At 43.7% G+C, this 25331-nt stretch overlaps 1 protein-coding gene across 1 annotated transcript in view; it reads left to right on the top strand.

Moving 5' to 3' along the window:
• Positions 1–25331, top strand: part of CCDC171 (coiled-coil domain containing 171) — a 141231-nt gene that overhangs the window by 48041 nt on the left and 67859 nt on the right. The window contains 3 exon segments of the mRNA XM_039910752.1: positions 5327–5447; positions 5702–5824; positions 9928–10047. Of these exon segments, the coding sequence (XP_039766686.1) occupies positions 5327–5447; positions 5702–5824; positions 9928–10047 (364 nt within the window).

Here is a 25331-nt window from a genome sequence, read left to right as displayed (position 1 = left end):
AAATACTAGACTCCCTGCAACTGAAAAAAAAATCACCAACAACGTAATCTACCATTTGTAGTTTTAGACAATATGATGTTGCCATTCTCACTTTTTTCTTTGTCCTTATTATAATTTTTCAAAGGAAAGACAAAAATCATTGCATGCTATTTAATAATAATTGTGGTATTTGTAAAGTGCTTACTATGTGCCAGGCACTGTTCTAAATGCTGGGGTAGATACCAGCAAATCAGGTTGGACACAGTCCCTGACCTGCTTGGGGCTCACAATCTTAATCGTCATTTTACAGATGAGGGAACTGAGGCCCAAAGAAGTGAAGTGACTTGCCAAAGGCCACATAGCAGACAAATGGCAGAGCCGGGATTAGAACCCATGACCTTCTGACTCCTAGGCCCGTGCTCTATCCACTATGCCATGCTGCTTCCCCTAAAAATATCCTGATCCATTTCCTGTGCATTGCACGTAGTGTGGAGGTCTGACAGATTTAATGTACTTCTAAAAATGATCAGTTTACATTGTTTTCAACAGTAGGATGATATTGGAATGATTTCAATTTATTTTTCTTTAAAATTTTTGCCCCATTCAATTCTATAAATAATTTTTTCTTCTCTGTTTGGGGACCCGTATCGGCTAGAACACAGCCAGCGCTTGAGGTGAAGACAAATCCTCACCAACCCATCCTACTTTCCAGCACAACCTATTTGGCCAGAACACTTTGTCTGTGGAGAGTGAGGTGTCAGGGAACAAGTTCTAACTTACAACTGATGACAAACAAACCTCCCTAGAAAGGTTGACACTGGAGCTCTAGAGATATGTCATTTGCACTTCAGAGAGATATTCTGTCAAAGCTGCAGTCTTCCGAACCATGGTAGTATTTTGAAAGAAGTCGATGAAGAGGACCCTAGGCTGCCCTTTGTTCCACCTTTTAACTCCTCCATGCCTGCCTTTGCAGTGGCATGAGGGAAGCCTAGGGCAGGGCGGTGTGTATGCTTGATCAAAATTGGCATCCTCAGCCTCTGTGGGAAATTGGGGTGTTCTCACAAAGGAAGCTAAATGTCTTGTCAGCTCCTCTATTAGTTATCCTTCCCAAGTTGCCTGAGAAATCAGACCTGCTGACAAAGCTTTTAGATCTGGTTTGCCAGGAAACCTGAGTTTCATTCTGGAAGGTACAGAGTCTGTCCCAAGCCCTCCCTTTCCAGATTTCCACATCAAATTATATGTAGTGGAAAACATCCTGAAAAGATCATCTAGAAGTGACTCATATACCATATATGCATATAAATAGAAATTGACCTCATCCCAGGTGAAGGTGTGTGGGAGCTAATGACCTGGTGAGGCCATGTAACTTCAGAGACCACAAGTTAGAGGTAAGGAATTTTGGTTTCACTCGAAATCGAATATGGGTCTCATTAGTTCATCAATTTGTTTGACTCTGTAGCCCACATTTTCAGATTCTGGAGGACCAGGCAACCGAACTGAGTTTTTGTGGTTGGGCACTGGATCCAGGAAGGAATATTTTGGAAGGTTTGTGGTATGGTATAAGTCTCTACCCTGCATGTTTGAGTTTTAGTACATTATGAAGATTGTGCTTCTGTGGTGTTCTTCGAGTGCATTACATTTAGAGGGCATTCCATGAATACCTTTTATGTGGCCACTTATCAAGACAAATAAGTCCATCTCTGAATTGCCTTTCTATGAGAATAGGTTGTCAGCAACTGAGCTGCTGATTGGCTACTCATGGGGGTTCACCACCTGTCAGCTCAAGCATCCGTGTCTTCTACTAGGTAGGAGACTAAATGACGAGATCCTGTTTTGTGGTACCCATTGCCTGATTTCCAGAGTCTCTTTGCAAGATGAAATGGAGTGGGTCCTCCTTGTTTATTTATGTAGTGCATTGTTACCTGACTGTCCATCTGAGTCATGATGCGTTGGTCTAAGAAAATGTCTGGGAAGACTTTAAGAACTCTCAGTTTTTTGGTCATCCTTGGGATGTAGATGAGGATATTTGACTTGCAGGGGAAAGTCAGAGCTACTCTGCTCTGTGTCACATCTGCCTTATATTTACTTTTAAAAATCTTGGCAATTTAACCTCCTAGGGTGGAGAATCTTACTCCTTTTAACTCTAAGTTGCTCTTACACTTGCTCCTAGCCATACCACCAGATGAGCTTTGTTCTGCAAAAATCACATTCAATAAATAATACAGTATGCCTGATAACATCTATGGAATATCGGGGTTAATTTAAAAGCCTAATATATCCTAAAAATCAAAGTCCTGTTCACTTAGGTATTCATTGTAGCTTTTATTTTGCTGCTCTATTTTATTTTAACTAGAATTTAAATGAGTACAGCTGAAAAAGATTTAGCAATTTAATTATAATTGTATTTGTTAAGCACTGTTCTAACTACTGAAGTAGATGCAGGCTTATCAGGTGAGACACAGTTTAGGTGTGGTCAGCTTCTAGAGACTACATTTCAGCCACCAATATACAATCAATGTAAAATCTGATTTTTTGGAACTGACTGGTATATCATTTAAAATGACTACCTTTTTCCAATCTTTGCCTTTTTATTTTTCCTTTCTAGTTGATTAAACAAATCCCACATAACTCTTGGGAATTAACTACCCTCTGAGAGCAAAGCTAACAGCTTTGTTGCACCGATAAGCTTGGAGAAAACGGAAGAGTCCTGGTGACTACACTACTATGGTCATCCTCACACTGGCTTGCCCTTATCTACTGTGGTTAGTAGTTCATAGTTCCCCCTGCTGTAGTTGCTTAAATGGCTTGGTGCCTTTCAGCTCGTCTTTCCAAATGACTGCGCTATACCATCTGCAGCATCAAGGTAGTATTTCCGCTGAAGCTTGGGGTCTGAGGCGGCTGAAGATGCACAGTTTCATCATTTGGATTCCTACAGATTCAGTCTTGGCCTTCTGCTTCTGCATGTTGTATGTTGTTTGCTAGACTGTGAGCTCATTGTGTCTATCAACTGTATTATAGTGGGCTCTCCCAAGCATTGACTACAGTGCTCTGCATACAGTAAGCACTCAGTAAATATGATTGATTAGTGCCCTACCGTGTAGGGATTTTGAAAACCAAAGAGTCAGTGGTGGTGAATCGAAATCATTGTAATCCTAAGGCCAGTACAATCCTGAGTCTTGCTTAGGTCAGGATTTATCAGTTATATGTGTTGAGTGCTTATTGTCTGTGGAGTGCTGTACTAATCACTTACATTAAGGTCAGAACCCTACCAGAACATCGGTTTCCATTGACAAGGGTTCTTGTGGAGGTTTGGTTCCAGGAAGCAGCGTGGCCTAGTGGAAGGAGCACAGGCCTGGGGGTCAAATGATCTGGGTTCTAATCCTGGCTCTGCCAATTGCTTGCTGTGTGACCTTGGGCAAATCACTTAACTTTTCTGTGCCTCAGTTTCCTCAACTATAAAATGTGGATTAAATACCTATTCCCCCTCCTACTTAGTTTGAGTCCCACGTGGGACAGGGACTGTTTGACCTGATTAACTTATATCTACCCCAGTGCTTAGAACAGTCCTTAATCCATAGTAAGCACTTAACAAACACCATACAATTTTGTTAAGTTTTGTCAAGTACATTTATTGCAATGGTTAGGTCATTTATCTTCTATCCTATCCAACCTACCAATCATCCTTCCAGATACTTTTTGTGAAACATCTTTGTGGGAATCACCACACTCTTCAAAAACCTCCAGTGACTTTAAGGCACTCAATCAATCCTCAATCCCTTATATATCCTCTCCATATGCCCTCTAGACCCCAGCTCTCATACTCTGTTTCATTAAAGCTAACCTTACTCACTGTGCCTCATTCTCATCTCTCCCATCACCGAATTCTTACTCACACCCTTCCTTCTGCCTGGATCTTCCACCTTTCTCACATCTGGCAGACCACTGCTCTCCCCATCTTCTCAAACTTTCTGAAATCACATCTCCTCCACAAGCCTTTTCCTGATTAATCTCTCATCTCCTCTCCTTTCCTCTCAACTGCCATTTCAGCCCTTCCATGGCACCCAATTAAATACCCATAACTTCCCTTTGCACTTCTGTACTTTTCTTATATATTCTATTACTTCTCTCCTTTCTGCAATTTGTCCCCCTTCCTAGATTGTAAGCTCCTTGAGGGCAGGGGTCATGTATACACTAATTTCCATTGCATGATCCAGTGCATGTAATACAGTGTTTTGTACCCAGTAGGTACTTAATACATGGTATTGGTTGATTAGAAAATGGGGATCATTTGGGGAGTGCCTCCTGGAGGAGGTAGTCTTTTAGAAAGGCTCTGAAGGTGGCTTGGTAGATTTGAGGAGGGAGGGAATAGCATACAGAGGAAAGGCTGTGAGCAATGAATAGGATATAGGAGATTTGGTACAGCTAGGAGATTATCTTGGGAGGGGTGAAGTGTGTGAGTTGGGTGTGTAGCAGGGAGAAAAGAGCAGAAAAGTGAGAAAGAGACATTTGATGGAGCGTGTTGAATCATTTGGTCAGGTGAGATTGGACAGAATTGAGTTAAAGACCAAATAGCACCCTGACCTAAGGTAATACACAGATCAAGAAGCCAAGGTTCAAACCATCTAAGAAGTTATTTGCCAGGTCACAGTAAAATAAAAACTAATTCAGTATTCCTAGTTTAAAGTGGTTACATGTTCACTCTCTTAGTAAATATTCTTACCTGACTTTCCATTACTTACCTATTTGGAAAAGTATCCACAAGGTATTTGCTTAAGCAGCTACATGTGTTTAAAAAAGTCACTGTAGTGTTCTATTGAAAACATGGCTCTGCTTCTCAGACATAATTCATCTATGAATATATGAGTAGGGGGTTGATTGCAAAGCAATTAAGAGATCACCTTTATGTCCCCTTAACCCAGCTGCTGCCAATCTGTCCATTATATCTCTTCAGGTTTTACCAACTTCTTAGCCCCCATTCTTGTTCCCTCACTTGGTTTATGTAGGGGAGATGATGAACTTTTATATGTTACTTTAGATTCCTTTTGCTCTGGTTCTTCGGCGGTGCCAAAATTTAGTATTAAAATGAAAGTCCATATTTATATGAAAATAAGTTGGAGTACTTTTCCTCTTATGAGCATATGCCATAGTTTTTATTTCAGTTAACTCTCAAGGAAAAGAAAGATGAAAAATAATTGTCATTAAATTTCAATTTAAATATTGCATTTTCTGTTATGATTGCTTATCAAGTAAAATAGAAAAAGCAAAAAAGATGGCTCAGTTAACTTTGAATTTAAAGGAGGTGAGAAATACTTGTTTATGTTCATCATTTGCCACTTTTTTCTCATAGACATTTGAAGAAATTGCTAAGAGAAATGAGGAAAAATTTGCCAAGATTAAAGAAGACCAAGAGCAGTTGAAACTTGAAAATGCATATTTGAAAAATACATTATCACAGACTCAAAAGGAACGTACATCTTTACTGGCAGCCTGTGCCTTAATGGCAGGAGCCTTATTTCCTTTATATAGCCAGATACGTGCCTTGTGTATACAAGGGGACTTTCTTCAAGATCAACTCAATAAGTTTGAATTCCTCAAACAAAAAATTAGAACTATGATACAGATTTTTTCTGAGCCTGAGAATCGAGGTGAAATGAAACAAAGAAGAAGCCAACCAAAAGTCTATTGCATATTTTCCATAAGATTGCCATTTGTGTGATGGCAGCAAATCGTTATCGGTGTTCGGTGGAAAAGTCCAACTTCCTGTTCTCCTGGGAGGGAAATTTCCATGGAGTCAAAGAAATCCGAGTTTCTATAGGAGAATCCGATGTTGAGCCTCCTTTGTCAGGTAAGAGCATGGGTGCATTGTTTGACTTGCATTATAATAAACGAATAATTGGTAATTTTGTCAAAACTATTTGAAATCACCAACTGAATCAGAATGATCCAATTATACATTTGAAAAACTTATTTTTCCAAAATTGAATATTTTCTATCTGCCAAATCTAATCAGTCAATCAATCAATTGACTGAACATGTGATAGAGCATGTTCTCTGCAGAGCAGTGTACTTAGCATTTGGGAGACTATAAAAGAGTCATCAGACATGATCCCTTCCTTTAAAGGAGCTATAAATTTAGGTGGGGAGACAGATAGTAAAAGTAATTATAGGTTGTGTAGACAACTGAGTATAAGGATAGTCATTCATTCCGTCATATTTGAGCGCTTACTGTGTGCAAAGCAGTGTACTCAGCACTTGGGAGAGTACAATATAATAATAAACAGACACATTCATTCATTCAATATTATTTATTGAGCGCTTACTATGTGCAGAGCACTGTACTAAGCGCTTGGAATGTACAATTCGGCAACAGATAGAGACAATCCCTGCCCAACAACGGGCTCACAGTCTAAAAGGGGGAGACAGACAACAACAACAAAAAAAAAGTAGACAGGCATCACTACCATCAAAATAGATAAAGCCTTCTGGTCTCACAAGCCCATTAGCTGGGCATTAGCTTTGACTTCTCTTATCATTCAACCTGCACATTCAGTCTGTCACCAAATCCTGTGGGTCCTACCTTCACAACATCTCTACTGTAAGCTCACTGTGGGCAGGGAGTGAGTCCGTTATATGGTACTCTCCCAAGCACTTAGTTTACAGTGCTCTGCACACAGTAAGTGCTCAATAAACATGACTGACTGACTGAATAGAATGCTCCCCTTCCATCTACTCCCATCCAAACTGCTACCAATGCTGGTCCAAGCACTTGTCATATCCCACCTCAACTACCTCCCTTCCGTCCTCACTTACCTCCCTGCCTCCAGTCTCTCCCTTCTCCAGTTCATGCTTCACTTTGCTGCCTAGATCATTTTCTAAAAAAATCATTTTGCACACATCTCTCCACTCCTCAAAAACCTCCAGTGGTTGCCTATTCAGCTCTGCATCAAACAGAAACTTCTTACCTTTGGCTTTAAGGCACTCAATCAGCTCTCGCCCTCCTACCTAACCTTGCTCATCTCCCACTACAACCCAGCCCACACACTTCGCTCCTCTAACACCTACTCACTCACTGTAACTTGATCTCATTTCTCTCGCTGCTGACTCTTCATTCATGTCCTCCTCCCTGCCTAAAACTCCCTCCCGCTTCATATCCAGCAGATAAACAATCTCTCCATCTTCAAAGCCCTACCAAAATTATATCTCCTCCAACAAGCCTTTCCTGACTAACCTCTCATTTCCCTACGTTTTGCAACAACTACGCACTTGAATCTGTACCCCTTAAGCGCTTCGATATTCACCCCTGCCATACAGCACTTAGGTGCGTACCCTTATACTCTACCGCTTCCCCTATTGGTAATTTATTTAAGTGTCTATCTCCCTCATGTGAGGACAGGGATCATGTCTACCACCTCTACTGTATTGTACTCTCCTGAGTGCTTAATAATAATAATAATAATAATAATGTTGGTATTTGTTAAGCGCTTACTATGTACAGAGCACTGTTCTAAGCGCTGGGGGAGATACAGGGTCATCAGGTTGTCCCACGTGAGGCTCACAGTTAATCCCCATTTTACAGATGAGGTAACTGAGGCACAGAAAAGTGAAGTGACTTGCCCACAATCACACAACTGACAAGTGGCAGAGCTGGGAATCGAACCCATGACCTCTGACTCTGAAGCCCAGGCTCTTTCCACTGAGCCACGCTGCTTAATCCTTTAACAAATACCACAATTACTATTATTGTTAGAAGGAGAGGTTCAGGGTGACACAGTGAAGTCAAAGAGTTTTAAGGGGGGCAGCTTCTACACCGCACAGGTGCAGCAACAGGATATTGATCTGACGTTTCTGCAAATACTTGATCTGACAAATCTTGATCTGGTGTTTCCATGGCGACTAGTCACAGGTCCTTTCAGATCAATCAATAAATGGTATTTATTGAGTGCTTACTATGTGCAGAACACTGTATTAAGCTCTTGGGAGAGTATAGTCCCAACGGAATTAGCAAACATGCCCCCTACCCCTAATGAATTTACAGTCTAGAGATGATTGTATTGGTGCCCTAGCACTTGGCCTGTGGCAGGTGTTGTGCTGTAGTTCAAGACTGGGCATCTATTACCAATCAATCGATCAGTCATATTTATTGAGCACTTACTATGTGCAGAGCACTGTACTAAGCGCTTGGAAGAGTACAATACAGAAGAGTTGGTAAACAAGTTCCCAGTCTACAATGAGCTTATAGTCTAGACAGGGAGACAGACATTAATAAACAGAAATAAATTACGGATATGTATGTAAGTGCTGTGGAGCTGAGGGAGGGGTGAATAAAGGGAGCAAGTCCAAGTGAAAGGGCCATGCATATGGGAGCAGGAGAAGATGAAATGAGGGCTTAGTCAGGAAAGGGTTCTTGGAGGAGATGTGCCTTCAGTAAGGCTTTGAAGGTGGGGAGAGTCATTGTCAGATGTGAAGAGGGAGAGCATTTCAGGCCAGAGACAGGATGTGGGCAAGAGGTCTGCAATGAGATAGATGAGATCGAGGTACAGTGAGAAGGTTAGCATTAGAGGAGCAAAGTGTGTGGACTGGGTTGTAATAGGAGAGCAGCGAGGTAAGGTAGGCAGGGGCAAGGTAATTGAGTGCTTTAAAGTCAATGGTAAGGAGATTCTGCCTGATGTGGAGATGAATGGGCAACCACTGGAGATTCTTGAGGAAACGTGGTCTGAAGATTTTTACAGAAAAATGATCCAGGCAGCAGAATGAAGTATGGACTGGAGTGGGGAGTGACAGAAGGCTGGGAGTTCAGCAAGGAAGCTGATGCAGTAGTTAAGCAGCATAGGTTAAGTGCTTGGATTAACATGGTAGCAGTGTGGATAGAGAGGAAAGGGCAGATTTTAATGATGTTGTGAAGTATTAGGGACTCAGACGTTGATTGGTGCTTGGGGAGCAATGGACGGAGAGGGAAAATCAGGTCCAGGTGTTTGGGCACTCCATTTGGATTCAGGTCAGATTTGGCAGTGAGCTGGGGAGCAGAATAAGGGGTTTGGTTGGGACCCGATAGAAGATGGTGTTTCCACTGTTAATAGGTTGAGCACGGCAGAGTGAGCAGACAGAGCGTTCTCGGTGAGGAGTTGGGCCGGGCCGCGTGGTGAGCTGGGGGTAGCAGGACAAGGGATGTGGGCCTGTGCTCCCGGTGACTGCTGGCATGGTCCTGGAGGTTCTGCTGTGTTTTGGAGATGCTGCTCTTAGTGTGGCAAGTACTGCTACCTTTTCCCTTACAAGTTTCGGTTGGCGACTGTTCTGGGCAGCTGCTCAGCTGCAGCCTCTGGGCAGGGGTGGTTCCTGGGAGGTGGTGAATGTTCCAGGGAAGTGTTACGGGGGTTTGGGGAATGGTTGGGACTGGTAAGAAGGAGATGTAAGGAAGCTAGGTTGCATATAGAATTATTGGACAAGCTCTACAGACTTTGAAAAAGTAGGGTTCCCTGCACTTTATAGAGCTAATTTTATGTAGTAAATTTGCCAAAGTAAAGAAACCCTGAGGAACTCAGCTACAAATTTATTTTCAACATCCCCTGATGGTAAATGTAAATAATACGTAAATGTTTTATTTGAATGAAAATAATGAGAATCAGATATAATCTTTAGTCTCCAAAAGAGATGTACTCGAATTTGTCAGCTAGCAATACGTTGGAAGATAATGATCTTAGAATACAAGTAGACTCTTAGGTACTCCTAAGTAATGGAAGGTGGTAACTAAGTGATTTCCCCCTTTTATTTGGCCTGTAAACAGGAGAAACATCCTCAGGGTATGTCAGTAGCATCTAAAATTTCATGGAATCCATCAAGGAATTTGACATGAATTTCATATAGGTATTATTTAGCAGATGAACATTATCCTGTAAGTCTTAAATACAGATTTTAATCAAACTTAATGGCATATCTTATTTGACCTTTTAGCTGGAAATCAGAAGGCGCAGATCTGTTGCAATCAAGTACTAAAGTGGTTTTCCAGCATTCATCTTCTTTCTGCAATAACCAAATCTATGACTGAATTACAGGAACTTATTATTGAAAAAGGTAAAATGTTCTTGTAGTTTTATACTTTAGTAAAGTTTAAATGCAAATGCCCCCAAATACTTTATGGTGCTGATTTTGATATTTCATTTTGTGTGAAATTATTTCTATGGTCTTTGCTTTCCTCACTGCTAGGGAGTTAGTATTTTGAAACAAATTTGATTATTATTGTGAAATCTGTTTTTTTGTTTTTTACGTAAATCCATCAAATAGGGATTATTGAGAGTTTACTGTGTGCAGAGCACTGTACTAAACACTTTGTTCCCTTTTATTAGAAACAAAGGATATGCAGATATTCAAATGGTATTATTGGTACATCTATTCTTTTTATCCTATTTGCCTTCAGAATTTTGTTTTTCCTATGGAAAGAATGAGCATGATGTGTTTTCTTTAACATCTCATTAGGTTGGTTTTATGTGTTCATGTAGATGATTCTTTCATGTGTTCTGACCTTCCTGTATTTTCATTTTTGGTTTCAGTTTTTAGAAGAGGATATTTATTACTTAGACAATAACCATTTCTTCCCTTTTATTTAGTTTTGATTTGGTTAGTCAAAATAGGCTGTTCTTGCATGACTTTTTTCCCTTAATCCAGAACTACTGCAAATCAATAATTCCAAAAATGTAAGAGTGTCTTTACAAACTCAATTTCAAAATGCAAATGCTTAGGATGCATTTACTCTGTAATCTGATTTTGTTTTTTAATAGCTGATTTATATTGCATATTTATATTCAACAGTTTGGCTGTTTTGTCATGTTTACAGTTTTGTGTTTTATATTTAACATGGTGATGGCTGTTGGCAAAAGCAAGTGTTCATTTATATTTTTCTATTTGCTTTATGTGTTGTTGGTCCTTTTATTATACTAATGCATTTGATAACATTTTTGAATTTCCACTCTGAAATCCAACTCTGAAATCCCATTATCTGACCACAACCTCCACATTTGCCTGCTCTCACACAGCCCCTCCCCACAAACCTATCTTGTTCCTCCCATACAGATTTCCATTCTTTTGACCCACACCAATTTTCTCAATTCATCCGGCCCCATTTAGTGTCCATACCCATGCTACCTTCCCTTGACACAAAAATTGATTCCCTTAACACCATCCTCTCTACTGAGTTCAACTCACTCGCTCTCCAATCCCTTCGTCAATCTCTTACCACTACACCACAGCCCTGGATCACCTCTCCAGCCTGCTTCTTTCGCTCTGTGTATGAGCCGCAGGGCACTGCTGGCAGAAATCCAGATCAAATCAAGCTGTCCTTGTCCGTCTCAAATTTATCCTTGCTTACGTTAACTCTGCCCTCTCCTCTGCCTGGAAACATTATGTCTCCATCTCCTTATTGACTCCCATGCCCATTGCCTGATCCAGTTATTTCATATATCTAACTTCCACCTCAAGCCCCCGTCCCCCACTCCCCCTCTCTTGCTCCTAATGACCCGTCCATGTACTTTATTAAGAAAATTGAAAGCATCAGGCATGATTTCCCTAAAATCTCCCCTGCTCCTCTCCAGTTCCTCCCCCTTCCTGCCCCTTCTTCGACTCTTCCTTCTTTCCCAGCAGTATCTCAAGAGGAGACTTCCCACCTCCTGTCAAAACCACACCCTCCTCCTGTGCCTCTGACCCCTTGACTTCATACCTTATCTAATCACTTTCCCTCTCCCTCCCTGACTACCATTTTCAACTGTTTACTCGCCAATGGCTTCTTTCTTTCCACTGCTTTCAAACATGTTCAAGTATCCCCTACCCTAAAAAACCCCCTTCCCTTTGCCCCACAACTCCCTCCAGTTATCACCCCATCTCCTTCCTACCACTCCTCTCCAACCTCCTTGAGGAAGTTGTCTACACCTGCTGTCTCCACTTCCTTTCTTCGACCCCCTGCACGCTGGCGTCCATCCCCTTCACTCCATATAAATTGCCCTCCTAGTGATCTCCTTCTTGCTAAATCTAACATCTTATATTCCATCCTAATCCTCCTCAACCTCTCAACTGCCTTCATCACTGTGTACCACCCTCTCCTCCTGGAAACATTATCCAACCTTAGCTTCACTGACACTGTCTTCTCTCCTGATTCTCCTGTCTCTCTCACTGCACCTTCTCAGGCTCTTTTGCAGGTTCCTCCTCCACCTCCCACCCTCTGACAGTGGGAGTCTCTCAAGACTCAATTCTGTGTCATCTTCTAGCCTCCATCTACACCCATTCCCTTGGAGTACTCATTTGCTCCCATGACTTACCTGCCATCTCTATGCGGATGATTCTCAAATCTACACCTACAGCTCCAATCTTTCTCCTTCTTTGCAGGCTCATATTTCCTCCTGCCTTTAGGACATCTCTAGTTAACATGTGAAAAATAGAACTTTTCATCTATCCACCTAAACTCTGTCCTCCCTGTGACTTTCCCATCTGTGGACAGCACCACCTTTCTTCCTCTCACAAACCTGTCAACTTGGCATTATCCTTGACTCATCCCATTCGATCTGCATATTCAATCTGTCACCAAATCTTGTCAATTCAGCCTCCATAGCCTCCGTAACATCATTAAAATCTGTCCTTTCCTCTCCATCCAAACTCCTACCATATTAATCCCAACACTTATCTTATCCCATCTCAACCACTGCATCAGCCTTCTTGCTGACCTCCCTGCCTCCTGTCTCTCCTCACTTTGGTACATATTTCTCTCTGCTGCCAGGATCATTTATCTACAGAATTGTTCAGTCTTTGTTTCTCCACTCCTCACCTCCAGTGGTTGCCCATCCACCCCTGTATCAAACAGAAACTCCTTACCCTCATCGTTAAAGCACTCAATCACCCTCTCTTATCTTACCTCACTGCTCTCCTACTACAACCCAGCCCGCAAGCTTCGCTCCTCTAATGCCAACCTACTCACTATACCTCGATCTTACCTATCTTGCTGCTGACTCCTTGCCTACATCCTGCCTCTGGCCTGGAATGCCCTCCCTCTTCATATCAGACAAGTACTCTCCCCATCTTCTGAGCCTTTTTGAAGCTGTATTTCCTCTGACGTCTTCCCCAACTAAGCCCTCACTTCCTCTTCTCCCACTCCCATCTGTGTCACCCTTGCATTGGTGGATTTACTCCCTTTATTTACCCCTCCCTCAGCTCCACAGCACTTATGTACATATCCATAATTTATTTATATTACCGTCTCCCCCTCTAGACTGCAAACTTGTTGCTGGCAGGGAACACGTCTACAACTCTGTTATATTGTACTCTCCTCAGCGCTTAGTACAGTGCTTTGCACACAGTAAGCACACACTAAATATGATTGATTGAAAGGGGTTGACAGCCAGATACATGAGACTGGGGCGCAGTGATCAATCTGGTACTAGAGGAGTGAAGTGTATGGACTGTGCTATAGGAGATCAGTGAGTTAAAGTAGGAGGAGGCAAGTTGATTGAGTGTTTTAAAGCTTGATGGTAAAGAGTTTCTCTTTGATGCAGAGGGTTTATTATTAACACGGAGTTTTTTTTTTATTCCAGTCATGATTTGTTTTGATACACATGGAAGATTTTCTATATTTTAAGTTAGTATTTTGGCACCGGCCTTAAAAACATGGGAATTTATGTGCTTTTTCACATACAGTTGGACTAATTTCTGTTACTTCAAATTCCATAAGATAGGTTGTGATGTAGTGGTGACTGCCTGACGATGTGCATTTTTAAGGCCCCCCAAATTGGTTATGGGTTGTCTCCCTCCCAAATAAGGTGTGAAAGTAGCAGCAGTCTCACTACTGTGTGGAAGTTTGGTGGTTGTGGTTTCACATTTTGCATGTTCATAAGTTGGGGCTTTGTGTGTCCGTCATTGTCTTTAATGTTTCTGGAACTGTGTTTCATGAGCCTAGGAACATTGATATAGGAGTCCCAATGCCTAGACTTCACTATGACACCTTCCCTAGAACCTATGTGTCTACTGATTGAGGGGCTGGGGGTAGAAGGAGAGGAGTCTTGCTCTGGAGCTTCACTCCAGGATGAAGAATCCCTGTTTTTTAAAATCTTTCTTTATAGATCTATCTTTCCAACCCCTTAAACTATCTTTGTGATTGACCTGTGAGCCCTTTCCAAATTCCTGACATCCCTCCTTAGATCTGGACACACCTTTTTAAAATTATTTTGTCATATGAAAATCCAGTACCCCATGGCACTTTTAAAAAAAACAACGCATATATGCTCCAGCATATTTTTGCATTCTCTTCTTCATGATAATTAGCTTAACTTTCAGTCCCAAAGTATGTAGGGATAATTGGCGAAAGAATCCCTCCATTTCAATGGTTTATCATCTTTTGGGTTTATTAGCAGTATATAAATTCATGGTGGTAGTTCTCAGTATGTTTACTCCATGTTTTAATAAGTCCCTCCATCTCCCTAAATGAACTCTCCAAAATTCAGTTAGATATACTTGCATTTCCTTCTTTTCTCTCTCTGCCCATTTTCCTGCTTCCTGGCAAATTCTAGAATATCTAAAGATTAATCTATAATATTTATTCATCACTTGCTATATGCAGAGCACATAAGTGCTTGGGAAAGTGCAGTATAACAGAGTTGGTAGACACATTCCCTTCCCACTGTGTGAAGAGTGTAAGCTCACAGTATAATAAGAGAAGAGAATGAATAGTTGAGTGGAGATAGATTGAGTGCCTTGAAGTCATGTAAACTAGATTGAAGAGGGAAGAGGCATAAAAGTGAAAATATGAAATCTATACCAAAAATGAAGAGTAACATGTATAGAAATTCCAAATTTGGGAAAAATATGGTACTGGGACTTTTTATATATCACCTGACCAGGCAGGGAAGCAGATGGCCTAATAGAAAGAGCACAGGCCTGGGAATCAGAGGCCCTGGGTTCTAATTCCAGTTCTGCCACTCACCTGCTGTGTGACCTTGAGAAATTCACTTAACTTTTCTGTGCCTCAATTCCCTCACCTGCAAATGGGGATTCATTACCTGTTCTCCATCCCACTTAGACTGTGATTCCCATGTGGGCCCTGATGTATTTTACCCCAGCACTTAATACAGTGCTTGTCATATAGAAGGCACTTAGAAAATACCACAATTATTATTATTACTATTATTATCATTACTATTATTACAATGGCTGTTGTGTGATCTTGGCAAGTCACTTAGCTGCTCTGTGCTTCATCTGTAAGCGCTGGGATAGATACAAGCTAATCAGGTTGGACACAGTCCAAGTCCCGCATGGACCTCACAGTCTTAATCCTAATTTTACAGATGAGGTAACTGAGGCACAGAGACAAGAAGTGACTTGCCCAAGCAGCAGCAACTGACAGAGCGGGGATTAGAACCCAGGTCCTTCTGATTCCCTGGCTCATATTGTATCCACTAGGTTACACTGCTTCTCTTTTTGGGTATTAATGCTGTGGAGTAAGTCGTACTGATGATCTTACTACATTGCTAAGTGCTCTTCAACACTCTCATGTAAAATGAATTTTAAAGAATCAGGTCTCAAAAATGAATGGAAATGAGACCATTTCTCATCAGCAAGGAAGGTTTTCATTTAGTAATTCAGATGAGCAGGGCAAGCAGTCTGTCTCCTTTAATATAGAATTTCTTCCATTGACAAAATACTGGTTCATAAGTTTGAGGCCTCCGACCCATCTAGATTCAGGTTAGAGTTAATGTGTGTTTTTTCCATGTTTGATGTTCACTGATATGTGCTTTAAGAATCCAACCCCCCTTTTTAAAGCTTCTATGAGGTTTTTCTTGAACTCTGGTTGCCTAATGTTTTATTAAAGTAAACTCACCTGTGGTAAGGGAGTCATTTATTTAAAACTACTCAGCAGCCACCAATTTGCATCAGAAGGTTTTGATATCCTGATAACCCTTCTGATCACTGGTTGACTGAGAAGAGAGATTTATGACAAATCAAATCACATTCTTTAATAAATTCCCATCCTCAAATTGTGGAAGTACAATGGTTATATGAAATGAGCAGCTTTGTGTTTGGCAAAATGCCAGTTAGTGGTAAGCATCTGGGATGGGAGATTTTGATGGCAGGCTGTAGAATATGAAAAGAAGGTTAATGGACCATCTCTGTTTTTTATCCCCACTAATTTACACTCAAAAGAGGGTTTGGTAGACTGATAAAATGCTTGTTTGAGCTTATGGAGACAAGTACCATGGTCTAGTGGATAGAGCATGGGCCTGGGAGTCAGAAGGACCAGCTCTGGCACTTCTCTGCTAGGTGACCTTGGGCAATTCACTTAACTTCTCTATGCCTCAGTTACCTCATCTGTAAAATGGGGATTAAGACTATGAGCACCATGAGGGAGAGGAAATGTGTCCAACTTGCTTACCTTGTATCTGCCCCAGCACTTAGTACAGTGCCTAGCACAAAGGGCCCCCCCGCCGCCACAGGGTTATTTGGTCATGAGCTCTGGGACTCTCTCGGCCGCTGGCCGCTTGACTTTGAGTCTGATCGGGTAGGGTCGGCTCGTCCCCCGACCCTGGTCATCGCCTGCTTATTAACACTATTGTAGTGTGCCTTACTGTAGCATGTTGCTATATTTGCGATCTCGCTTTTTATTGTTTATTGTCGTCAGATTTTGAATTTGATCAGGTCACCCCTTAATCGAGTCTACCCCCGACCCTGGTCATCACCCCTTTTATTAACACGACTATATTGTATCATACTGTATCATGTTGCTATATTAGCACCACTGTATTGTATCATATTGTATCATGTTGCTATATTACCGATTTCGTTTATTACTGTTTATTGTTGTCAGTGCTGCCACCCACCTCTCTGGCCTCGCCATGTCCCTCCTCCCCCCCTCCCCCCTCCCGCCCCTTCCTATCCTCCCCTTCCCCTTCCCCTCTCTCGCTCAGCTCTTTCCCGCTCTCTCCTCTGTCTCCTCCCCCCCTCCTCTCTCCCGCCCTAGAACCCCACTTTACCAGCGCTACCCCTCTTCCCCCTCCCCCTACTCTTCCCCCCACCAAACCCCCTCTTCACCCCCTCCCCCCTTCTCTCTTCCCCACCCATGCCCCATCCCAGTCCTCTTGTCCCACCGCCACCCCTCATCCCCCTCTCCTCGTCCAGGGCCCCGCCACCTCCTTCCCATCCAAACCCTCCCCTCCCCCCGCCCTTCCCCCCCTCCTCCCCTTGCACCCACAGCTACTTTCAAGTGTGGCCTCTGGAACCCCCGCTCTATTACAGGCAAGCTACCTTTCATCCATGACCTTTTCCTCTCCCGCTCTCTCCTCCTCCTCGCCCTTTCGGAAACGTGGCTCTCTCCCGAAGACACGGTCTCCGCCGCCGCTCTCTCCAGCGGAGGCCTCTCCTTCTCCCACTCCCCCAGACTCACCGGTAAGGGAGGAGGCGTCGGCTTCCTCCTCTCGCCCCGATGCCGCTTCCGCACTATCCCTCCTCCCGCCCCCCTCCTTCCCCTCCTTCGAAGCCCATATCATTCGCCTCTACCACCCACTCCAGTTACTTGTCGCCGTCATCTACCGCCCTCCCGGTCCCACCTCCGACTTCTTCAACCACCTTGACCCCTTTCTCACCTTCCTCCTCTCCTTCTCTCTGCCCACTCTGATCCTTGGAGACTTCAACATCCATACGGATGTACCCGACGACTCCTCTGCCGCCCGCCTGCTATCCCTCCTCGACTCTGCCGACCTCCTCCTCCACCATACCGCGCCCACTCACCGACTCGGTCACACCCTCGATCTCGTCATCTCCTACCGCTGCACTATCTCCTCCCTCACCAACTCTGAAATCCCTCTCTCTGACCATAACCTTCTCACCTGCCTCATCTCTCACACTCCCTCCCCCTGCAAATCTTCGCTACTGCCCCACAGAGACCTCCGCTCTCTCGATCCCATCCGTCTTTCCAATAGCATCTCGCCTCACCTTGCCGCCCTGTCCTCTCTTCCCACTCTCGACGAGCGGGTCTCTGCTCTCAACTCCACCCTCTCTACTCATCTCGACTCTCTCGCCCCCCTTTCCCTCCGCCGCTCTCGCTCCACTAACCCACAGCCCTGGATCACCTCCTCTGTCCGCCTCCTACGCTCCTATGCTCGAGCTGCTGAGCGCTGCTGGCGAAAGTCCAAGCACCAAGCCGACCTCACACACTTCAAATTTATCCTTTCCTGCCTTAACTCTGCCCTCTCCTCCGCCAGGCAAAGCTTCTTCTCCTCCCTCATCGACACCCATGCCCGTCACCCCCGCCGATTGTTCCGGACCTTTAACTCTCTCCTTAGGCCCCCTGTTCCTCCCCCTCCCCCATCTCTCACCCCTAATGATCTGGCCACCTATTTCCTCACGAAAATCAACACGATCAGGTCTGAGCTCCCCAAAGTCACCCCTCCGCCTCTCCCCTCCCCCCCACCAACCCCCTCCCCTACTTTCCCATCCTTCCCTGCAGTATCCTCAGAGGAGATCTCCTCCCTCCTCGCAACTGCCACCCCCTCCACCTGCGCCTCGGACCCCATTCCCTCTCACCTTCTTAAAACCATCGCCCCTGCCCTCCTCCCTTCCTTAACTTCTATTTTTAACCACTCAATCTCCAAGGGCTCCTTCCCCTCTGCCTTCAAACATGCCCACGTCTCCCCAATCCTAAAAAAAACCCGCTCTTGACCCCACTTCCCCCTCCAGTTATCGTCCTATCTCCCTACTACCCTTCCTTTCCAAAATCGTAGAACGAGTCGTCTACAATCGATGCCTAGAATTCCTTAACTCCCATTCTCTCCTAGACCCCCTCCAATCTGGCTTCCGTCCCCTCCACTCTACCGAGACTGCTCTCTCTAAGGTCACCCATGACCTCCTTCTTGCCAAATCCAATGGCTCCTACTCCATTCTGATCCTCCTTGACCTCTCTGCTGCCTTTGACACTGTCGACCATCCCCTCCTCCTCCATACCTTATCTCACCTTGGCTTCACGGACTCTGTCCTCTCCAGGTTCTCCTCTTACCTCTCTGGCCGATCATTCTCGGTCTCCTACGCTGGAGCCTCCTCCCCCTCCCATCCTTTAACTGTTGGAGTTCCTCAAGGGTCAGTTCTTGGCCCTCTTCTGTTCTCCATTTACACTCACTCCCTCGGTGAACTCATCCGCTCTCACGGCTTTGACTACCATCTCTACGCAGATGACACGCAGATCTACATCTCCGCCCCTGTCCTCTCCCCCTCCCTTCAGGCTCGCATCTCCTCCTGCCTCCGGGACGTCTCCACCTGGATGTCGGCCCGCCACCTAAAACTCAACATGAGCAAGACTGAGCTCCTCATCTTCCCTCCCAAGCCCGGTCCGCTCCCAGACTTCTCCATCACCGTGGATGGCACGACCATCCTTCCCGTCCCGCAGGCCCGCAATCTCGGTGTCATCCTTGACTCGTCCCTCTCGTTCACCCCACACATCCTATCCGTTACCAAGACCTGCCGGTTTCACCTCTACAATATCGCCAAGATCCGCCCTTTCCTCTCCACCCAAACGGCTACCTTACTGCTACGGGCTCTCGTTATATCCCGGCTAGACTACTGTGTCAGCCTTCTCTCTGACCTCCCTTCCTCCTCTCTCGCCCCGCTCCGGTCTATTCTTCACTCTGCTGCCCGGCTCATCTTCCTGCAGAAACGATCTGGGCATGTCACTCCCCTTCTTAAACAACTCCAGTGGTTGCCTATCGACCTCCGCTCCAAACAAAAACTCCTCACTCTAGGCTTCAAGGCTCTCCATCACCTCGCCCCTTCCTACCTCTCCTCCCTTCTCTCTTTCTACCGCCCACCCCGCACGCTCCGCTCCTCTGCCGCCCACCTCCTCGCCGTCCCTCGGTCTCGCCTATCCCGCCGTCGACCCCTGGGTCACGTCCTCCCGCGGTCCTGGAACGCCCTCCCTCCTCACCTCCGCCAAACCGATTCTCTTTCCCTCTTCAAAACCTTACTTAAAAATCACCTCCTCCAAGAGGCGTTCCCAGACTGAGCTCCTCTTCCCCCTCTACTCCCTCTGCCATCCCCCCTTTACCTCTCCGCAGCTAAAGCCTCATTTTCCCCTTTTCCCTCTGCTCCTCCACCTCTCTCTTCCCATCCCCACAGCACTGTACTCGTCCGCTCAACTGTATATATTTTCGTTACCCTATTTATTTTGTTAATGAATTGTACATCGCCTTGATTCTATTTAGTTGCCATTGTTTTTACGAGATGTTCTTCCCCTTGACGCTGTTTAGTGCCATTGTTCTTGTCTGTCCGTCTCCCCCGATTAGACTGTAAGCCCGTCAAACGGCAGGGACTGTCTCTATCTGTTGCCGACTTGTTCATCCCAAGCGCTTAGTACAGTGCTCTGCACATAGTAAGCGCTCAATAAATACTATTGAATGAATGAATGAATGAATGATTAGCAAATGCCATTAAAAATAAAAAGCATGCATGCCATGCTATTCTTTTCTCATGCATACCTCTGGATTGACCTAGTCTGCCCAACTACTAGTTGCTTCCCAGAGGTGCTGATTATCCTGGCCTGCCCTCCTCTCAGCCCATCACTAGCTTGCCTGGATTCTAGGGACTGACCTGAAACTACCCATATTAGCAGCAGAGTGTGAGAACACAGATGGGGTAATGGGGTTGAAAAGACTGAGGTGCCCTCTGCCACTGAAGTAGATTTGGAAGGCAGGACAAATTGTATTTGGTCCTGGTGTTTGTTTTGTCATGTGGATTATTATTATTATTTTTATTATTATTATTATATCTGTTAAGCGTTCAACATGTGTCAAACACTGTTTTGAGCACTGGGGTAGATAAAAGTTAATTGCAATGGACACAGGCTCTGTCCCACATGGGCTCATAGTTTATGCAGAAGGGAGAGTAGGTGGGTCAATTCCAAAGTTGGTTAGATGCTTAGAATCAGGCTTTCTATGAGGAGATTCTGGGCCTAAAAAATATTTTCTGCAAAACAGCTATCTCGAAAAACAAACCATTTGCCTTCTGTAAGCACACCAATGTTGTTGAAGTAGCAAGTATTGTTGAAGGCCCTCTTCATTAATAATAATGTTAATAATGTTGGTATTTGTTAAGCGCTTACTATGTGCTGAGCACTGTTCTAAGCGCTGGGGTAGACATAGGGGAATCAGGTTGTCCCATGTGGGGCTCACAGTCTTAATCCCCATTTTACAGATGAGGGAACTGAGGCACAGAGAAGTTAAGTGACTTGCCCACAGTCACACAGCCGACAAGTGGCAGAGTGGTTGTCAGTTCCATTTCAGAAATTTCTTTGGCCATTCAGTTGTCCTATGCCAAATTTAGAAAACATGCAGATTCAGGCTGAATTTCAAAAATTATTTGTCAAAGTTTACTTTAGCAATACATTATTCACTTTTGGTTTGTTTAATATTATTCAGCTGGATCCTTGTGAGTTTAAAACTTAAAAGTCATTAAACTTGGTAAGATTAAGGAGAGCAAGCAACAAGTATGACCATATGTAATGGGACTGGGGAAGTTTTAATAAGGCCATTCTTCCCTCAGCCTTCTCGCTGACCTCCCTGCCTCCTGTTTCTCCACACTCTGCTGCCTGGATTGTTGTTGTTGTTGTGTTTTTTTTTAAGTTCAGTCCATGTCTTCCCACTCCTCAAGAACCTCCGGTTGTCTTTTCTACTCCAGTTGTCTTTTCTACTCCACATCAAACAGGAACTCCTTACCAACAGCTTTAAAGGATTCAATCAGCTCTCCCCCTCCTGCCTTACCTAGCTGACTTTCTACCACAACCTATTCTGCACACTTCATTCCTCTAACGCCAATTTACTCACTGTACCTCAGTCTCATCTATCTCATGGCTGACCCCTTGCCCACATCCTCCCTCTGGCCTGGAACTCCCTCCCCATCCTATCTGACAGACTATCACTCTCCCCACCTTCAAAGCCTTATTGAAATCAAATTTCCTCCAAGAAGCCTTCTGTGATTAAGCCCTCATTTCCTCGACTCCCTCTCCCTTTTGTGTCACCTCTGCACTCTGATCTGTACCCTTTAAGCACTTGATATCTCCCTTCCCCAACCCCCCAGGTAGTTGAGGCTGGACAAGGTGTCTTTTGAAGTCCCTTCTAGCTCTGTGACTGTAATAAAATACTATTTTAGGTGATGATTTAACACATGTAAGCTCTGTTGATTGTCCTGTGTTCCATTATATTATATTTCTATTTGGTGTTGATTTCTGTAAATAATCTAATCATCCACTAAACACTGTATCACAAGTAAATCTCCTTACTGTTTCTCCTCTCCTACCTCTGATCAATTGCTCACAACTTTCCTCTCATCTAAAACACTTCTCCCTCCTTCAGCTCAGTCCCTAGCCAACAGCAGGCCCACAGTCTAATTGGTGGAGGACAGTCACATATAGCAAAATAATATAACGGAGCAGAAAAAATAATGCATTTTACGGCCAGTAAGTTATATTCTCTCGGCTAAACAATCCATGGAAGGAATGGAAGGAGGCAGTTCTCAGTTACCTCAAAAATAAATCATATTATTTAGTAGGATAACATTTTTTGTAGCAAATCAATCAATCAGTCATATTTATTGAACACATTGTGTGAAGCACCCCAGCGTTTCTATATTTTCACTTTGGTGCCATGAGAATTCCAAGAGTTTTACAACCCTATTTTGGCAGTTTGAAACTCAGAGCTTAGAAAGTAGTTAAAGAAAATTCATATGCATGGAATGCAGAGCCATTGAATAAGAAGCTCTCCCCTGAATTTTGTTGTTTTTATTTTAAACCCCGAATGTATTCTTCCATATCAGCAGTGTCTGCACAAAGCAGTCATTTCTCCACCAAACTATTCTTTATTGAAAGGAAGGTAGGTTGTGGACCTGGTTGAAAGCATCCCCTTGGTTGAATCTGCCTGGGAACAAGTGGCATTTTTTTTGATTGGCTGTTTAGGTTTTTGACCTAAAACTAAACTGGGTGCAGAAATGATGGTGCCAAATGAACATTCCTCTGAGATAGTAGCAGGTAGGCAAAGGATATCGTTCCGCCTCCCGGTCTGTCCCTGCAGCCATGATGTCAGCAAATTCACCTGACTGACAGATAGCTGTTGGACCTTGCAGTTCCCCAACCCACTTGATTGGCTTCCTGGGACACCTTTAGAGCCGTTTCCAGAATCCAAGCAGGTGTACAGTGGGGTGAGCTGCCAGCACCCCCTAGGCAGCAGGTGTTAATCCAACCCACTTCCAAATTGGGCAGACAGCACACAGGAGCATGCCAAGTCATGACCAGAACTGTGCTACATCAACAAATCACACATCAGCTGATCTGTATGAAAATCACAAAAATCCATGGTTGCACACCCGATACTGCAGAAAAATGAGTCCGTGAGTCTTTATGCCAAGCTGTAGTAACGTTATTTATTGAGTTCTGACCGAGTGCACAGCACTGTACCAAACCCTTAGGAAAGTACAACAAAAGCCACACACACATTCTCTGTCCACATGGAGCTTATGCTCTAATGTGGGAGATAGGCATACAAAATTCTTTGCACTGGGACGAACTATGATCCTGTGGGGAATGGAATGGATATGCCAGCTTGTTGAATGTACAGTTGGACAGATATAGAAGATGGTACTGATGGTGAAATTCACTGTGGGAGTGTATATGTTTGTGACCAACAAGGCCAATTTGGGACTCATAATACCAGTATGTTAGACACACACAAAGACTGTCTCCCAGCCCCCACCTTTTTTTTGGATGGTGTTTGTTAAGCACTTACTATGTGGCAGGCACAGTACTAAGCACTAGGGTAGATACGTAACAATCAGGTTGGACTTTGTTCTAGCAGTTTGTAAAGGTAAATTCTTCCCTTCTACAGTTTGGCTGAGACTGACTTCTTAATAATAATAATTATGGTATTTGTTAAGCACTTACTATGGGCCAAGCGCTGTTCTAAGAGCTGGAGTAGATACAAGGTAATCACGTGGGGCTCACAGTCACTGTCTCAGGAAACTGAGGTACAGAGAAGTGAAGTAACTTGCCCAAGGTCACACAGCAGACAAGTGGCAGAGCTGGGATTGGAACCAAGGTCTTTTGACTCCCAGACTCGTGCTTCAGCTTCGACTTGTGCTTCGTGCTTCTCTGTGCTGTTATATTTGTTGTTTGCAGAACCTGGCACTGTTTTCACTTTTACCTCCAGGCAACGTGATCCTTATGGAGCCTCTGCTCAAATAGAGCCACTCCTTACATTTGAACACATACATGGTTATAAATACATAAGTTCTAGGTAAGACAATTGGGTGATTCATTCAATAGTATTTATTGAGCGCTTATTATGTGCAGAGCACTGTACTAAGCGCTTGGAATGTACAAGTCGGTAACAGATAGAGACAGTCCCTGCACCTTGGGGTGTAGATAGAAAATCAATCAGGGAAGGTTTCTTGGAGGAGATGATATTTTATGAGGGGTATTTTATAAGTTGCGGGGAGGGCTGAGGTCTGGCACATTTGCAGGGGCTGGAGAGGGGAATTCCAGGCCAGGAGAACAGCATGAACAAGAAGTCAGTGATTGGCGAGTCAAAAGTGGGATGTGTTTAGGTGAGTTTTGGAGAAACAAAGAGTGAGTTGGGGTGTTTTGGAGGATTGTTTTGTCTTGTATAGATTTGCCCATTGAAAACCAATCATGAGAATTTCATCTGAACACTCTTCTCATATGATTTTGAAGCAAATATTTTAATTAAGCATTTTGTAGGGCAGCGCCAGTTCCCACGTTCAGAAACTAATGCCCACTCCCAAATGCCCCAATTAATTCCTTCCGTTATTTGCTGTGGTATAGAGATGGAGCTGGCTGGGTTTCTGTTTTCTATTCATAATTTAATAAAAATGTTTGTTTGCCCAGTAACAAGAGCTCTTGAAAGGTAGAATAGTATACTGCTATGTGGTATGTGGAATACTGCTGTTAGCTTCTCCATGCTTGTCATCTTACAGTGATGGTATCATAAGACAAGTAATGACAGATTAAGACCTTCCTAGCAGAGGGAAAACTAAATTACAAGACTTTTATTAAGGCATAAATAAACCTATTAACCATTATCTGGAATACCAATTAGTAGAAGGAGCACTGACAATTTTATTTATCAACATTAAACACAATTATTAATTACAGACCTGACGAATCTAACTGTAAGCAGGACATGTTGGGTGTGCTGGGGCCTTAAGTCCATTATATGAGAAGGATGATTATCAAAATCCTGTGGGGAAATAAGTAATTGTAGTTGTAAAATTTTAATTGCCTTGGAATAAGGCAAATTATATTCTCTTGTCTCTGAATATAAATAGTATGGCATTAA

Source organism: Ornithorhynchus anatinus, chromosome X5, assembly GCF_004115215.2.
Source record: "Ornithorhynchus anatinus isolate Pmale09 chromosome X5, mOrnAna1.pri.v4, whole genome shotgun sequence".
Classification (NCBI taxonomy): domain Eukaryota; kingdom Metazoa; phylum Chordata; class Mammalia; order Monotremata; family Ornithorhynchidae; genus Ornithorhynchus; species Ornithorhynchus anatinus.
Note: the sequence above shows the minus strand (reverse complement) of the source record. Positions and strands in the feature narration are given on the sequence as shown.